General features: G+C 40.7%; 2 protein-coding genes across 3 annotated transcripts; one reads left to right on the forward strand and one right to left on the reverse strand.

Moving 5' to 3' along the window:
* Positions 1–10,552: 10,552 nt before the first annotated feature.
* Positions 10,553–16,056, forward strand: LOC134674295 (phospholipase A2-like). The gene is made up of 4 exons (XM_063532323.1): positions 10,553–10,779; positions 12,713–12,872; positions 15,356–15,508; positions 15,932–16,056. The coding sequence occupies exons 1-4, from the start codon at positions 10,605–10,607 to the stop codon at positions 16,014–16,016; spliced, it is 573 nt and encodes a 190-aa protein (XP_063388393.1). The 5' UTR covers positions 10,553–10,604; the 3' UTR covers positions 16,017–16,056.
* A 168-nt stretch (positions 16,057–16,224) lies between these two features.
* LOC134674305 (structure-specific endonuclease subunit SLX1 homolog) lies at positions 16,225–18,081 on the reverse strand. 2 transcript variants are annotated; one of them, XM_063532332.1, is made up of 4 exons: positions 17,802–18,081; positions 17,371–17,422; positions 16,927–17,118; positions 16,225–16,693 (listed from the first exon to the last, which is right to left on the reverse strand). In XM_063532332.1, exons 1-4 carry the CDS (start codon positions 17,978–17,980, stop codon positions 16,271–16,273), a joined length of 846 nt encoding a protein of 281 aa, XP_063388402.1. In that variant the 5' UTR covers positions 17,981–18,081; the 3' UTR covers positions 16,225–16,270. The 2 variants fall into 2 exon arrangements, with proteins under 2 accessions (XP_063388402.1, XP_063388403.1); XM_063532333.1 differs by having other exon boundaries at positions 17,809–17,927.
* Between the last annotated feature and the right edge of the window lie 336 nt (positions 18,082–18,417).

The following is an 18,417-nucleotide window of genomic DNA, read 5'->3' on the forward strand; positions in this document are numbered from 1 at the left end:
TAAAAAAATAACTTAAAAAAATATTTTTTTAATCACCTTTTACAGATACTCACAGGCGACAGCTATCAGTAGAAACTACCTGTATTTAAAATGCACTTAATATGTTTCCGCATTACCAATGACGATAATTGTCCATGTGACGAAGACACAAAACAAACAATCGAACACCTAATTAAACACTTTAGGAATGCGTATGTTGTAAGATGTGTCCACGTGACTGTGAAAAATATCAGGATATACTTAGTCCGTGATGTACCTACACTTAATTACTTATACAGCAAATGATGATGAAGGAATTTCCTTTTGCAGAGTTGCTTCTTTTGACTCACAGATTGATTTAGGAAGGGGAGCCAATCGAATAATTGAATGCAAATTTTTGACTTAAGGGGGCGGGGCGGGTGACCGGACGGATATATATATCTTCGGACCAGTGTACGGATACTGTGAGTGTTACGTGTCGCGTCGTGGACAATAAACATTCAACTTTAACGGGTAGGTATTTGCAATTTCTTTGTCTACCCCGAACATTTTTAATAAAGTATATAATTTCGGGTACCGTAAAACGGGGTGAGTAGGTTTCGCGGGGAGAGTTGGGTTATCAATGGGGAGAGAAGGTTTGAGAGGGGGGTGAGAAGGGATTTTAAGGCTACTGCTACAAAAATAATGTATTCCAATTTAAAATGGGGCTATAGTAATACGCATAATAATAAATAATCGATCCAACAATCTTCCAAAATCACCTTTGTATGAAAAACCCTCTCACCCCAAATACGAGGCACTACGGGGTGAGGAGGGTCTCTTATCGTCAAAGTTATAAAATGGAACTACCCAAAATAAAATACAAACTAAAATATAAACGTCCGAACCACTTATTATATACACCATTCAGTTTTCACATGTAAAAATAAAATTTTATCGAGGTTTGAAAGTCAAATTTCACCCAACTCACCCCATTTTACGGTAGTTCGGTGTTGTTAACTTATGTATCCATCGACATTTTGCTAGGACTTCAGTCTTTCCGTAACAACAGCTGGTGCAACTCAGCTGAAATGTAGGAATTTAAGGTAAAAACAATGAAATCATATATATCGCGGTAGACCCGTTCGTGCAATTACTCGTAAATATATAGGTACTTCGTTTTTTTTAGCATTAAAAATTAGGTAAACAATCATGATGTGTCTTTTAATTGAAAAAGACATTTTAAAAATAAGTTACGGCAAATACGTAACAATTATGAATCTAATACGATCATTTATATTCTCCTGCTTTAATAAGTAATAGTTTTTGATTTTTAAAAAGCGTTTTTCAATTAAAAGACATGCCAAAATCGCTTACCTTCTTTCAAGTTCTTTCTAATGCTAAAAAAACGAACTATAGGTAGGTACGCTAAAGAATTTCAATAAAACATAATAACCCTTACCTGGTTTGCAGTGCAGTCATGCTGCCCTTCATGGTAGGTCACCCCTTACTATTGTGGAAACCTGCCCAAAACCACTAAACAGACACAGCAATCCACTACCAATCTCTTATTGAAACAAAGAGCAAACGGCCGCCCGTATTTCTAGCGAGGACCGATTGATTTAAATCAATGACTCTCATCATCATCGTCATTGGCATTTGCGTCTATTGCAGACGATATATGGTGTAACACCGGAAAAGACACCGTTTTTGGTGGCTGAATAGACCTATCCGAGACAGACATGGTCTCCCACAGGCCTGACAAGAGAGATTTGCGGAAAACGGTGCTGAGACACCTTGTCGTTGTTTTTGCCTCTTGTCAACGAGTGCGGCGAACCAGGTCTCATCACAAAACTTGCGATCCTCCAAAACACTTCTGCGCCATTCCGTCCGCTGTTTTGCGAGCCTCCCCCAGTCTCGGTGGTCGATATAGAAGGCAATCATGTCCCTCTTTGCGCAATCTTTAAAGCGAAGCAATGGCCTCCCAACGTTACGTTTTGCATTCGCAACCGCACCAAGAAGAAGACGACGAGGTAATCGAGAGGGTTTTCATCCTAACTATCCTGTGCACATGCCCTAGCCAACACAGTTCTCTCTGTTTGACTTGTTTGAGAAACGCTGTTTTTAAGCTATATATAGTCTGTATCTTTAGGTACCTATTTAAATAAAAGTAAATAAACAATTTGTACATTTTCTGGTAGTTATAACATTACATACCGTAGAGTTTCGTATCTTTGCCTGCGCTACCTATTTTCGCCTAGTTTTACATAAGTTGCCATTAACAAAATGTTTCTAATGTAAGCCTTACATATAACTGCTAACTACAAAGTATTTTTTACGGGTGTCAAGATTCTTCGAACATTCTGCGGCTAACTTCACACAGTTGTCCTTTAGTGAGGTTTTTTCGCGACGTCGACCACACGTTTTTTTAAACCAGTGTTTTAACTTCAGTTTTAAATGGTTATACGGACCCAGTAATGGTATACTTTTTACATGATTATATCCTATAACTATTTCTTTTTCATATGAAACTATTATTTAATGGCTAGCTTACGTTTAGAAATCACAATTGGATAAAACATTGGTGAGGGTACTTTGCGTCCATCTTGTTGCCAAATTTCGCCTACCCCTAGGGTTGACAAATTTTTTGTACTACATTCATTGGTGGATGACATTACTTGTTCCTAAATTTAAATATTTTCTTATGTTTGGTTATTTTAGTTTACGCTATATGCAAATGTTTGTTTCTACTCTTACCGATATTGAATAGGTACCAAATAGGTATTTTTATGTCTCACTTTGTGTAAATAAGGTTGATTTGATGTCTATTACGATAATAACAACAATTTTGCAACAATTAATCAATTTTGTTACAAATAATTATTTTTTTAATTTATAAACCATTACTCCCCTTTATTTGGCATGTTGGTTAATTTTTGGCAGCCCTAGCTTCATTATAGAAAATGTATGAAAACAACTTCAAACTGTTACCAAACTTCGCCTACTACCCCGTTTTTTAAATATATACCTAGTCTGGTGTAGTTAAGGTCCATAGCATAATAGCACATTCCAAGGAGATACGACTTAACATGTGTAAGTCACAGAAAAGTAAGTATTAGCGGCAAGGCATGCCATAGGCGAAGATTGGGAAAAATACCCAAACATCGCCTATTGCCTTTGGGGCCATTTATTACCAACTTAACCAATGAAAATCAAAGTTTTAGTGGTGTGTACTGATAGTCAGGAATACTAAAAAACGTTTTTTTCGCCTTAACGGATTAAAATGCGTTCAAATTTGAGAGATTTTTTGGGAAAAGTGTCAAAACCCACAGGCGAAGATACGAAACTCTACGGTACCAACCAAATAAATACAAAACCGCCTGGATCAGTCACTGTACGACCTGACTTTAACCTACATTATTGGATCGTGTAATGTTTTCTTTTACCCGTAAATGGCTCCTTAAGCTTAGATTTTGTTTACTTTTATTTAAATACCTATTACACAGAGTATAGGCAGTTAATGACTCTAATATATATATATATATATATATATATATATATATATATATATATATATATATATATATATATAAAAAGCTTGCTGGGGGCTCTCAAAATGCAATCGCACAGTCTGTGCTATAAAAATCGCTGCTTTGTTAGCTTGGTCTGACTTTCTTTGTACTGTCATCAAAACAAAGTCTGAAAGAAATAAGTACCTAAAACCTATAAACAATTTATCTGGCATGTTTACGTTGTAAATGTCTAATACAGGTAGTACAAATATTATTCATGTAGGATTTTCAGTTGATTCTATACTTTAGGAAGCATATCAGTTACTTTCCGTTTTCCGTGTAAATATTTAACTTTGATATTTAGACGGATTTCACTGTTGACTCATTATACATAACTAAACATTATTTATGTTATAATTATGTTTACAAAATAGCTTACTTAAAACCTGTTTACTAAATAACTTTTTAAAAATAAAATTCGGCTGTTTCTTGATACTATTAGGTAAGTATATTATTTAACCTACTTCCGGGGAGAAAGTTAGTAGAATACAAAAATATAGTAACTTCTTTATCTATGAGTAACATAATAAATACAAAATAATAATTAAATTATTAAAAATATACCCGTGAAAATATGGTCCGTAGTAGCCGTAGAACTATTTCTATGCAGCTATGGTAAGTTACGCACTAGATCCGATCTCCGTCATCAGATTTCTTTCCGTCATTCAACGTGTGCTGTGCGTAACTTACCATATATGATAAATAGTTCTATTACGGCTACTACGGACCATATTTCCACGGGTTCGGATTAGATTCGAATCGGACGTAGTGCGAAATCGCTTTAACGAGCAATTTTGAATTTTATATTTAAGTTGATCGAGCCTGTCGTGCTTTCCCACACATGAGGGGTTAAGAGTTTACAGTTTTTTTTTTTTATTATTATAAATGGGCTTACTCATGGCCACAGACTAGCCGAGGCGTAGACGTGGCCTACGATGGAGCGAGCTCGCCCAGAAGGTGCCTGTTCACTCTTGATTTGAAGGTTGCCGGGTTATAAGAACACGGTAATATAGACGCCGGCAGGGAATTCCATTCCTTGGCAGTGCGCATAAGGAAAGTAGAAGCAAAGCGCTTCGTGCGAATTGGTGGAATATCTACCATGTAAGGATGGAAACCGGCCGTGCGTCTAAAAGTCCGATGGTAGAATGGGGACGGTGGTATAAGCTCGTGTAGCTCTTGGGCACACTCCCCGAAGTGCAGCCTGTAGAATACCGACAGGCTGGCGACCTTCCGCCGATGGGCCAAAGACTGAAGCTTAGCCGTTAGCTTCTTGTCGCCAATCATCCTCCTGGCTCTGCGCTCCACTGAGTCCAAAGCGGCGAGTTGGTATTTAGCTGAGCCATCCCACAGGTGGCTGCAATACTCCATACACGACCGGACTTGAGCTTTGTAAAGTGTTAGAAGCTGTCCAGGTGTGAAGTATCGCTTCACCTTATTTAGGACGCCCAGCTTTCTGGCCGCAGTTTGAGCTTTAGACTCAATGAAGCTGCCGAAGCTGAGGACTGAACTCAGCTCCATGCCGAGGAGTTCCAGGCTGTCGGCAATAGGTACAGATGCTCCCCGGAAAGAAGGAGTCAGGTCGAATGGACTCCGTTTTGCAGAAAATAGACACGTCTGCGTTTTGGAGGCATTGAACGTGACCAGATTGTCATCACCCCACTGGGAAACGAGACTAAGGGTCAAGTTCATTCGCTCAACCATGGCCTCTCTCTGTGAACGTATATCCTCCCTGCTGTCCCCTGCACTAGCCAAATATCTCTCAACAACCGTACTGTCATCTGCATAACCTACAATGCTGGGTTGCAGCATGTCGTTAATGTGGAGCAGGAAAAGGGTTGCGGAGAGAACAGACCCCTGAAGAACACCGGCGTCAATGGCCATGAGGTCCGAAGAGCAGCCATCAATAACTACTCTGATCGACCGTTCACTCAAGAAATCAGATAGCCAGCTACAAAAGTCAGCAGGGATGCCATATGCAGGAAGCTTGCTAAGGAGACTTGCGTGCCAAACCCTGTCAAAGGCCTTCGAGATGTCCAGTGAAACAGCAAGCGCTTCACCGTTCCTCTCGATGGCCTCGCCGCAGCAGTGCGTGACATACGCTAAAAGATCCCCAGTAGACCGACCTCGGCGAAAGCCATATTGACGGTCACTGAGCAGATCATTTGCTTCGAGGTATGCCAGCAGCTTGCCGTTAAGTACCCTTTCCATGACTTTACAGAGCATGGAGGTAATGGCGATTGGTCGGTAATTGCAGGGATCAGCACGACTACCCTTCTTGGGTACTGGCTGCACGTTTGCAAGCTTCCAGGATTTCGGCACCGTTCTTGTTTGGAGAGAGAGGCGGTACAGGCGTGTCAGTACAGGAGACAACTCAGGCGCACACTGCTTTAGTACACGAGCAGGTATACCGTCTGGTCCATTGGCCTTATTCACGTCAAGATTCTGCAGAGCTCGGCGTACCTCTTTTTGATGTATAGCAATTCTCTGCATAGAGGAACTGCATTGAGGTAGCGTAGGTGGAAGTTTTGAGCCTGCATCTAGACGTGAATTGCTCGCAGTTAATCTACACTGTCACAGTGGCAATAGTAAGAGGTCCATTTCATTTTACGCGCAGGAATTAGAAAACATACATAGTAAATAAATATCAGGGGACATCTTACACAGATCAACCTAGCCCCAAACTGAGCAAAGCTATACAAAGTAAGCATATACCTACATACCTATTTATATATATATTATACTTATATACATAGGACTAGCCACGGACTAGCAAGCGCAGCGTAGGACGTCCACCCACAAGATGGACAGACGACCTTGTTTAAGGCCGCCGGAGGACGCTGGATGCGGGTCGCTTCCAACCGGTACGAATGGAGGTCCAAGGGGGAGGCCTATGTTCAGCAGTGGACGTCTTTTAACTGAGATGATGATGATGATGATATACATAGGAAACACCCATGACTCAGGAACAAAATTTAGTGTTCATCACACAAATAAATGCCCTTACCGGGTTCGAACCCCGGACCTTCACAGGCAGGGTCACCCACTAGGCCAGACCAGTCGTCAAATAACAGTGTATAAATATAATAGGGATGTAGCTATACCTATAGATACAAAATAAAATCAACTGGTTAGCAATCAATTTTACTCTCCGACGTTTGCATGCGGGTTAGCCCTGACAACTGCCAAATATTTTATTGTATTTGATGTTCGAAATTCGTCTGTTTCGTTAATTTATTTTTTATTAGGTAGGGACTAAAAAATATATATATAAATATATATATGTATATATATATATATATATATATATATATACCTATTTTAACAGTATGTGTTTATATAACAATATACTAGTAGTCTGGCTATTATTAAAACGTCTTACCCAAGCAAATAATGAGATGAAAAATGAGAGTTGATCAAATAGTCAAAAACGTTCCAATTGATTCCAGTCTCCCCTAATTTAATAAAACGTTGTCGTGCTGCCTGGTACGGATAGCTAATGGAAGGTGGGGTACTATAGTCTGAGTCTTTAGGTGCCTATTTAAATAAAATTAAACAATTTGTCGGGTAGTTATAACATTTATTGGTGTTTGGTTGGTTACAACCAAATTCAAAACCGCCTGGATCTGTCACTGAACGACCTGACTTTAACCTTCATTTTGATCATGTAATGTTTTCATCTACCCTCAAGGAGCCATTTGAGGGTAGATTTTGTTTACTTTTATTAAGTCCTAAAGATACAGAGTATACTTACATAGGTACTTATAGGTAACTAGTTTGCATACCTTTTGAACTAGATATCTATGGTTACAACAATAACATGATACTTAGTAGGTATTGACGGAGACAGGTGAGTATATATGCAGATACGAGAATAATTCCCTTAAGTGATGGATTTCATGCACGATTTCACGTAAAGTGGTGTTATTTACATATATATAGTGTATTTCTTTAGGTAAGGTTTACTCGGGTAATTCCGAATGTCGAAAACTGTCGGATAATTCCGAAACGAGACTTTTATTATGATGGAATTAAGGGTGATTTTCATCTGAATTTCGGAATTATCCGACATTCGGTATTACCCGAATACACCTTAGGGGCTATTCATAAATTACGTCATCGGATGACGGCGGTAGCATGAAGTAGGAGGAAATGGGGTCATTTGAAGCATGATTTTTGGATGATTATAGGGCGGGGGGGGTCAAAAATCGTAAAAAATCGATGACGTAATTTATGGACAGCCCCTTATACTTAACACAATGTAAACGGACCACAATACGGCATTATTAATTTTTAGTTGTGATGCTAGTTGAGCGTTTCTTTTATTTTTTGCCATTTTTATATATTGTGACCTTTTTTGCCACTTTTGTGTTATTTCTAGTCAGGATCGCGAGCCCTTTTCATCCTTATAGGAGAAAAAAAGTGTCCTAAAATTTCCATACATTTCTTTCTGTTACTTGAACCTTTTCTTTTTGTTACCGCCATACAAAGTGTTTTTCCTACAATTATTTAGGTGGTGTGCTGACGTGCCCAAAATGCGCTCGAGTATTTAGCAAGAAGATAGGGTACGTGAGCCACATAAGGGCGCACCAGAGAATCAGCTACACTCTAATAAGGGGTCATCCATTAATTACATCACACGTTTAGGGGGAGGGAGGGATCAAGAAAATGTGACATATTGTGACATGGGGGAGGGGGGAGACACCAACTTTGTGACGTCACTTTAACTTCATCAGTAACCGAAAATTTATTTAAATTATTTTATTCGCTGTACATTTAAATAACAAGTTTTTAAAACGATAATCGTTTTTATTCGTTTAATTTTCTTTCCTAAGCAGTTTTGGGTTATAAAATTACTATTATTTATACCGTCAAAAATATGTTGATAAATTATTAATAATACTTCGGTACTTACTTAATTCGATTTGGCGATTTCGTAGAAAAAATGTGACGTCACACTAGGAGGGGAGGGGTTTGCCAAATGTGACCAAGTGTGACAAGGAGGGGGGGAGGGATCAAAAAACCTAGAAATTCGTGTGACGTAATTAATGGATGACCCCTAACACGAGTTAAAATTTGCCTACTCCAGAGCACACAGTCGCTGTGGCCGAAATCGGTCAGGAGAGCATCATCATCATCACAAAGTGTATGGGGAAATGGTAACATACAATAGGAAATTTTTTTTTTATCCCATTAGGACCGAGAGGAGCTCGTGATTCTGAGTAGAAATAACACAAAAGTGGCAAAAAAGATCACAATAAATAAAAATGGCATAAAATAAAAAAAAAAACGCTCAGTTACATAAGTACATTAATAACTTAGTTTTTAGGGTTCCGTACCCAAAGGGTAAAACGGGACCCTATTACTAAGACTTCGCTGTCCGTCCGTCCGTCCGTCCGTCCGTCCGTCTGTCTGTCACCAGGCTGTATCTCACGAACCGTGATAGCTAGACAGTTGAAATTTTCACAGATGATGTATTTCTGTTGCCGCTATAACAACAAATACTAAAAACAGAATAATGGCCCCCATAAAATAAAGATTTAAGTGGGGCTCCCATACAGCAAACGTGATTTTTGACCAAAGTTAAGCAACGTCGGGCGTGGTCAGTACTTGGATGGGTGACCGTTTTCTTTTTGCGTTTTATTTCGTTTTTTTTTTTTGCTTTATGGTACGGAACCCTTCGTGCGCGAGTCCGACTCGCACTTGCCCGGTTTTTAAGATTTACTTACTAATTTGTATGGGCTCTCTCTGAAATATTTTTTTAGAATTGTTATGATTATTTTTGGGTAAGATTACCTTTAGAAGTCAAATACATATACTTATTATTATACCGCGATATGACGAAAATTACAGAAGTTTTCATATAAATACTTATATACTTACATAGAAATCATCCTTAACTCAGGAACAAGTAGGGTCAATCGTCATCAATTACAGGTCACCCTAAACTAAAATTGAATTCTATTCCCCTATAAACAGAATTAATTTTAGTATTAAGGTCAGTAACTGGCCACCCTTTAAAAACTAGCCACCTTATACTAAAATTAATTATGTTTACAGGTGGATATAACTCATTTTTAGTATAAGGTGGCCAGTTACCACCCAGTTACTAAACAGTGGTAATTGACGAATTACCCTATTAGTGATAAACACAAATAAATGCCCCTGCCAAGATTCGAACCCGGGACCTCCTCCTTCGTAGGCAGGGTGAGGTGGCTACCGACTATTAGGCTAGGAGGCCGTCATGAGGAGCGATACCTAAGAGAATGTTAAGAGGCACCTCATCATCATCATCATTCTAGCCTTCAGTCGCCCACTGCTGAGCATAGGCCTCCCTTCATGAACGCCACGTATCCCGGTCCTGCCGGCCTAGCCAAGGTTACAATCGCTATCGCTTCGCCAACGAAAAGCTTTATGTCTCTCTATCACTCTTCCATATTAGTGCGACAGTGATAGTTGCGTTTCGATCGCTACGGAGCGTGAGCGATTGTCATCTTGGCTACGCGGCCAGAGCTAGTCTCATCCAAAAGTGCCCCGCGATTTTTGGAACGCCATCCACCCAACGAAGCCAACGGACGCCAGGCGCTTCGTTCATCCGAAAGCGGCCCCCAATCCGTCAACATTTTCAAGAGGCACCGAGGCCTAATAGTTAATACCTATACCAATAAATTTTTATGTAAATCTCCTTATGCAAATGGTTTCGTAAAGGAAGTTTCGGCCAAGTTCTCAATGTCGAACATTAAGGTTTTCAGACGGAATTTAACCGCGCCGATAAGGTGTTCTATTGCCAATCGCGGGCGACTTAATTTCACACAAACCAGTTTAAAATAGATCTCCGATTACGTTTAATTGTTGCTGTAGTTGAGCTCATGTTATACAAGGACTTGGCGAGCTCGCATTACTAATAGTTTTGTCGAGAGTAGATAATGCCCCACAGGAGGCTATAGATACTAAGGCTGTGAAGACTTCCTTGTATTTTAATTCACTTCAGGCTTTTCAGTGAATATAAATAAAGACAATTGCACTTACCGCTCATTCTTACCACTTCTCTGAACGTTAGCAGTTGGTTTAGCTGAAATGTTCGCAATGGCTAAGATTTCGTGTCTTGTAGTTGTAATTATGTTTGAATCGAGTACTAGTTGGGTTATAAATGATGTGGACTTACAGAGTTTAAGAGAAAGAGGTCTGATTGAGGACAGCAACGAAATGAAAATTGATGACTCTGATCTCAGATTCAGTTTGATTTATCCAGGTTAGTTAATTTTGGAGAAATACCTAACACATTTTATTTACTATCATCATCATCATCATCAAAGATAATATTAGGTATAACTATCAAATATATTCTCTTTGTCTTCATCTATCTTGCTTTTTGCCTCGTCTCATAATGGTAGCCTGGGGTCCGCTAGGTAATTAACTATTCTCAAGAACAGTTCTTGACGTCAGTTACTGACGTAGGCACATTTTATACGAAAGTGCCTGGCTATGTGACCTTCCAATACATAGGGAAACTAGGCCTTATTGGGATTAGTCCAGTTTCCTAGTGGTTTTTAATCGAAAAAAAAATGTTATAAAAACTAATATTTTTTTCATAAGTTCCGAAATATGAGTACCAGTGTCTGTATGTTGCCTCTTTACGTTTAAAGCACTGAACTAATTGTATTGATTTTTGATATGGAGATTGTTTGCGGGTAAGGACGAAAGGATAGTTTTTAGGGTTCCGTACCCAAAGGGTAAAGCGGGACCCTATTACTAAGACTTCGCTGTCCGTCCGTCCGTCCGTCTGTCACCAGGCTGTATCTCACGAACCGTGATAGCTAGACAGTTGAAATTTTCACAGATGATGTATTTCTGTTGCCGCTATAACAACAAATACTAAAAACAGAATAAAATAAAGGTTTAAGTGGGGCTCCCATACAGCAAACGTGATTTTCGACCAAAGTTAAGCAACGTCGGGCGTGGTCAGTACTTGGATGGGTGACCGTTTTCTTTTTGCATTTTTTTCCGTTTTTTTTTTTGCTTTATGGTACGGAACCCTTCGTGCGCGAGTCCGACTCGCACTTGCCCGGTTTTTTTATGAATCATCATCATTATGACAAGCAGTTAAAGTCGCGGGCAGAAGTTAGTATATTAAATATTAATCTAGTTTTTGAGATAGTTTCGCAGCTATAGGTTTATTATTTATCTAAATATACCTATGTATTGCACCCAAAGAAAAAAAACACCATAATACGATACAAAAAGCCATAGGGGAAGGTTATTGCTATCATTGGCATAAGCAAAAGGGCGTATCTTCGCGACACTAAGTTTTTTTAATATAAAATAAGTTAAAAAAATGCTCATTAATTCCTCAACAGAATTTACTCGGTGCGCGAGTTTGACGGACGGGTAACTACGGAACCCTACACTGAGCATGGCCCGACATGCTCTTGGCCGGTTTTATTCAGACTTGCGTTTGCGTGTCGCGTGATTACAGAAATCATAACTAATCTATTCTATAGGCAACTTCTGGTATCAGACCTTAACCTAATTAAAACAATTAATGATGCGTCACAGTGACATCAAGGGCCCGATTTAATGTGAGAAACGGACGGGCAGTGATATGGCTACCATATCCAACCATTCTCACTCTTTTGTGGCGATACTGCAGCTGCGCAGTCTTCTACTTTTTTTTTTAATTTGGTGTATTCCCATGACCGTGCCGGGCACAGATGGGAGGTGCATTCCTATGACCCCATCTGTCTCCTCCGAACATATGTCGGCGGTCACTTGCGGCGGGGACAATATTGGCACTGCTGCAACAATATGGGAATACACCTAAAATTCTACATCAGTCGTAACATACACTACCTACCAAACACAAACGTAATCCAGTAATCCTTTAATTTGTCTTAATGGCTATGTCACCTTTATTCACTTTGCTGAGTGGAATAGGGCCCCATTGTGCATTCACGTCGATCTGATGAAAAAAGTGCATTGCCTTCAACGATAATCTGCCCAAGAACCGTGTGACGCAAAGAAGCGCGGACAGCCGTGTGTGCCTGGAATCGCGGATATCATTGTCTGTGAATTGTTACTAGTTTTATAGTTATATATATATATATATATTTTACAAAAAAGTACCTACGATTTAAAATAACATTAGGTTTATATTATTAATTAGCCCTTCCGTTTTACTAATTAAGGTACAAGATGGTGCGGCGCCGGCGACATAGCGGACGGCTACGACGATCTCGGTCCCGCCCGGGAGACCGACATGTGCTGCCGCGACCACGACCACTGCCCCGACACTATAACAGCGGGCGAGACCAGGCACAATCTCACTAACAATGCCTTCTACACGCGGTATGTATGCCCGACGGCCCTAGACCGACATGTGCTGCCGCGACCACGACCACTGCCCCGACACTATAACAGCGGGCCAGACCAGGCACAATCTCACTAACAATGCCTTCTACATGCGGTATGTATGCCCGACGACCCTAGACCGACATGTGCTGCCGCGACCACGACCACTGCCCCGACACTATAACAGCGGGCGAGACCAGGCACAATCTCACTAACAATGCTTTCTACACGCGGTATGTATGCCCGACGGCCCTAGACCGACAAGTGCCGCCGCGACCACGACCACTGCCCCGACACTATAACAGCGGGCGAGACCAGGCACAATCTCACTAACAATGCCTTCTACACGCGGTATGTATGCCCGACGGCCCTAGACCGACAAGTGCCGCCGCGACCACGACCACTGCCCCGACACCATAACAGCGGGCGAGACCAGGCACAATCTCACTAACAATGCCTTCTACACGCGGTATGTATGCCCGACGGCCCTAGACCGACATGTGCTGCCGCGACCACGACCACTGCCCAGACACTATAACAGCGGGCGAGACCAGGCACAATCTCACTAACAATGCCTTCTACACGCGGTATGTATGCCCGACGGCCCTAGACCGACAAGTGCCGCCGCGACCACGACCACTGCCCCGACACCATAACAGCGGGCGAGACTAGGCACAATCTCACTAACAATGCCTTCTACACGCGGTATGTATGCCCGACGGCCCTAGACCGACAAGTGCCGCCGCGACCACGACCACTGCCCCGACACCATAACAGCCGGCGAGACCAGGCACAATCTCACTAACAATGCCTTCTACACGCGGTATGTATGCCCGACGGCCCAAGACCGACAAGTGCCGCCGCGACCACGACCACAGCCCCGACACTATACCAGCGGGCGAGACCAGGCACAATCTCACTAACAATGCCTTCTACACGCGGTATGTATGCCCGTCGGCCCTAGACCGACATGTGCTGCCGCGACCACGACCACTGCCCCGACACCATAACAGCCGGGGAGACTAGGCACAATCTCACTAACAATGCCTTCTACACGCGGTATGTATGCCCGATGGCCCTAGACCGACAAGTGCCGCCGCGACCACGACCACTGCCCCGAAACTATACCAGCGGGCGAGACCAGGCACAATCTCACTAACAATGCCTTCTACACGCGGTATGTATGCCCGTCGGCCCTAGACCGACATGTGCTGCCGCGACCACGACCACTGCCCCGACACTATAACAGCGGGCGAGACCAGGCACAATCTCACTAACAATGCTTTCTACACGCGGTATGTATGCCCGTCGGCCCTAGACCGACATGTGCTGCCGCGACCACGACCACTGCCCCGACACCATAACAGCGGGCGAGACCAGGCACAATCTCACTAACAATACCTTCTACACGCGGTATGTATGCCCGACGGCCCTAGACCGACAAGTGCCGCCGCGACCACGACCACTGACCCGACACTATAACAGCGGGCGAGACCAGGCACAATCTGACTAACAATGCCTTCTACACGCGGTATGTATGCCCGACGGCCCTAGACCGACATGTGCTGCCGCGACCACGACCACTGCCCCGACACTATAACAGCGGGCGAGACCAGGCACAATCTCACTAACAATGCCTTCTACACGCGGTATGTATGCCCGATGGCGGAATTAGCATTTTTTTAGGAGCCAGAATGTAACGGATTGTAACGGTTTTATCGGAACCGAAAACGGAAACAGATGTTTTCAATTAAGTTTAACGGAACCGGAAACGGAACCAGAAGCGGAGCCTGAGTGATAGGTGGACGAGATGTTCAGGGTAGGTCTATTAAAAACAAAAATTCCAAATAACTATTAATCAGCCTTTATTATGCAGTAAAAAAACTTTGCCCTTCTAGGTGTTAGAAGCAAAAAAATGTTACCTTATTTGTTTAATACCTACCGTTTTTGATGTACGCCGCCGCCGCGCGAAACATTGACATCCGTTATAACTTCCGTTTCAAACATAACGGAACCGGAACAGAAACGGATGTGTAATACCAAACGGAAGTTCCGCCTTAACGGAAACGGAGCCGGAGCTCCGTAACATCCCTGGTACAGGGTACTCCTAGCCTCTGATCGGGCCTTAAAGGTGCATCAGAATGTAACAGCTATCTAGTTAGTGTGGTGTAGTATCAGCTGTATATGCGACCTTTGCATGAGTTGAGCCAAGCTAGAGCCATTGTGGATGTAGGATATATTCCTCCATCCATCGGATCGGACATTGTGTAACAAAGATTCGCAAGATCTGGATGGAGCGAGATGGATTGATGACATACCTATATATATAGGTTCCTATCTTTCTATCGAGAAATCTAGTAAGATCATAGTCTTTATTAACTTACATTTCTGTACCTCAAACATTCGATTTTTCTACTGAGAAGGTCGCTGTGCCAGAGTACCTGCCTATAGCTCAAATCTTTTTTTTTTATATTTATTAGATTGAGCTGCGAATGCGACGAGAAGTTCCGCCTGTGCCTGCGCGCCGCTAAGAGCAAAATTGCCAATCAGATCGGGACAGTCTACTTCAACGCACTAGACACCAAGTGCTTCCGGGAGGACTACCCTGTGGTCGGGTGCAACAAGAAAGGAGGGTCAGTATCACAGTCACAGGGCTCTGCAGACTTTGCAACAATTAGCATTCGATTTTATATACATTGCCGGCTAAGTAGGTTTAACGAATTCGATTGATCATTTAAGACTGCAATGTATCAAAAATCACATGCGATTTACGCCTTTAGCCAATTTGAAAAGGAAGGGTGACAGTTTTGACCACCTATTCGAAACCTTAGAAACGAAAATTTTCGTTATTATAGCCGGTCAAACAACATTTTTTATGGGACGATTACCCTTCACGTATTTCTTTTTTAAATTTGCCGCTATTTTCTACAGACGGAAATGGCTTGACAGACTATATGTATCAATTCAATTAATATTTTGTACTTCTTTGGTTTCATTATTTACATGTGTTTTCTTATTTCATAAAAATCTAAATCTTTTGTTTTTTTTTTTTATAGATGGTTGAACAGAAAATGCCTGGAACCCAAATATAACACGGGCGGTGAGCAGCGGTACCAGTGGTTTGATGTACCAAATTATTAATCTAATCTTATTATAATTAATATTTATTTTAGTTGATAAGGTTCTGAATTAAGTATTATTATATGATGTAAATAAAAAAATTATAATAAAAAAGACGTTTTATTTAATACTCTATTGATGCTTAGTTTCCATAGAAAAGATTTCGCAGTACCTATTTTTCCCGTCTTCAAAATATTGTCATGTTATTAAATAGATAGTAAAGTTAATTGAAAAAATAAAAACGCAATGTTACACACATAAGTATATATTTCTCGTCATAACTCATCACAGTCCTGCAACCAAATGGAATTATTATCAACAAACACTCTGTCTTGTGACAAAACATCATCATCATCATCGCTGCCATTATCATCTTCCTGGCTCAGTGTACCCTGACCACAACCTCTCATTTTCCTTATTAAATCACCCCATTTAAGCATTGTACCACAGAAAGGACACTGGCCTTGTACGGGGACAAATTCAGCGGGTTCTAAGAATAACTGGGCGAGGCATGTTATGTGAGATATGAGGTCACAGTGAGGGTTTAAGCAGGATAGTTTAGAGTCGGGGCTGGTGATGTAGCCGGAGCATATCAGGCATTCTGTGTGGGTGGAATGGGTCTCCTTGGGTTTCTTAAGGTTCTTGCTCTTGACTGGCCCATGGCATATTTTCATGTGAGTTGGAGGTACTCTTTCAGGCTAAAAAAATAAATAAATTTTAGTACAAAATTAGGTAACGTTTTTAAAGTAAATGGGCATTTTAATTCAAAAATTACTTGTTTTTTTTTTAACTTGATATGGCAGTAATAAGAGCTTGCAATTCTGAGTAGAAATAACATAAAAAACTCAAATTAAAAAAAAGCAGAGCTTTCAAATTCAAATAACATATCCTAAATATGATATTATTTAATATGGCAAGTTTTAATACTTACTGGAAATTCTTCATAAAAGTCTTTCTCTAGCCACCTGATGGTGAGCGGCAGTCGACACCACGGCCCGACCCTAAGCATTTCGCTGACAACTCGGAGCTGAAAGCGGAACTCTGTCTCCTTTCTGGGCACTCTCTTTAAAGCTAAATGCTGCAGTCTTGTTGTCTTCGTTGGGTTCTGCCAGGCCCATTCAAACTATGAACAGAAGATTAATTGTATGGTATGACTACATTTCATAGTTAGTGTAGTCATTGTTTACAATTCTGACCAACTAGACAGAGCCAGAGCTCTACTAGACTTACTAGAGTTAAAGGAATTTGAAGGTTCTCTATACAGTCCACTTTAATAGATGTGTATGGATGAGTACAGACTATAGAGCTATAGTTTGGTTAAAATTGGATAAAATTTTCTAGAACCAATTTGTAATCTTTACCGAAATTTACTTACCCTCAAAGCAGATATGTTGTTTGGGAAACCGTGTACAATCATTACCATTTTCCTAAAACAAATCAAACATCAACATTTATTCAGCAAATAGGCCACAAGGGCACTTTTACACGTCGTCATTGAATTTACATACAAGCAAAAATAATAAAATAACAATACATCAACAAATTTATAGAATAAAACTAAAATTTCAAACTAAATAAAATAGAATCAGTCACTAGTAAGAAACCTTTATACGTGTAATACATGCTAATTTATGTAAAGTTGTAAACAAATGAAGGGATTTTTACAAAAATAACATAACTGACTACACTGGTTGGCACCTGAAACGATTGACAATGTTCTTAAAAAAGTGTCAACCGCCCTAAGCAGTTATGTTGTTTTTGTAAACTTCCCTTCAAATGAACAAAGTAAACAATGGTATATTTTACCATGGACCTCTATTACTTGTCCTGTGCGCACCACCAGCCCATGTTCCCCTGTTATGTTGCATTATCCTTCTATTTGGGTCTCTGGTGTAACCAATGTATGTACGACCCTTGTATTTGGGGTTAATGTTATACAGTAAATAAACTCCAAAGAAATCTTCAACGAGTTCTGGCTCCATCATTTCGTTGTTAAAGAACTAGAGACAAACTATTCTTATTTATTGTAACAGTTTTTGCGTCCGGTCCGATTCGGATAACTCAAGTTTTTCGTACTTATTTTTTTTTGTACCCGCGCTTATTTGACAGCTGTCACTGTCGTCGGTTTCCTATTTGAGCGTTTAAAAAAAGCGCTCCACTGTAATCCGCTTACATAAAAATGCATTTTAATCAAGTTTCTATATACGTATCCTCATAATTATATTTAATTTATTACGTTTATTACACATATTAAACAAGGAACAAATAGTGCCATAACAGCAAAAGTATTTTTTATTTCTTTAACTGTTAGAGATTTATACTTATGTCAGTTTTATCATTAACTCGAAGATAACGAAAAAACAGCTGATAACTTTGACGTTAGTTGACAGCATTTCTCATATTTCTCTTTTCATGCTTGCCT

This window comes from Cydia fagiglandana, chromosome 20 (genome assembly GCF_963556715.1).
Source record: "Cydia fagiglandana chromosome 20, ilCydFagi1.1, whole genome shotgun sequence".
Taxonomy (NCBI): Eukaryota; Metazoa; Arthropoda; class Insecta; order Lepidoptera; family Tortricidae; genus Cydia; species Cydia fagiglandana.

Bases quoted from the DNA above. Each gene is read 5' to 3' on its own strand.
- LOC134674295 (XM_063532323.1), top strand. From the start codon at position 10,605: ATGTTCGCAATGGCTAAGATTTCGTGTCTTGTAGTTGTAATTATGTTT. The intron at 10,780-12,712 runs GTTAGTTAATTT...TTACTAATTAAG, and splicing joins ATTCAGTTTGATTTATCCAG to GTACAAGATGGTGCGGCGCC. The intron at 12,873-15,355 runs GTATGTATGCCC...TATATTTATTAG, and splicing joins AACAATGCCTTCTACACGCG to ATTGAGCTGCGAATGCGACG.
- LOC134674305 (XM_063532332.1), bottom strand. From the start codon at position 17,980: ATGATGGAGCCAGAACTCGTTGAAGATTTCTTTGGAGTTTATTTACTG. The intron at 17,119-17,370 runs GTAAGTAAATTT...TTCTGTTCATAG, and splicing joins ACAACATATCTGCTTTGAGG to TTTGAATGGGCCTGGCAGAA. The intron at 16,694-16,926 runs GTAAGTATTAAA...TTATTTTTTTAG, and splicing joins ACTTTTATGAAGAATTTCCA to CCTGAAAGAGTACCTCCAAC.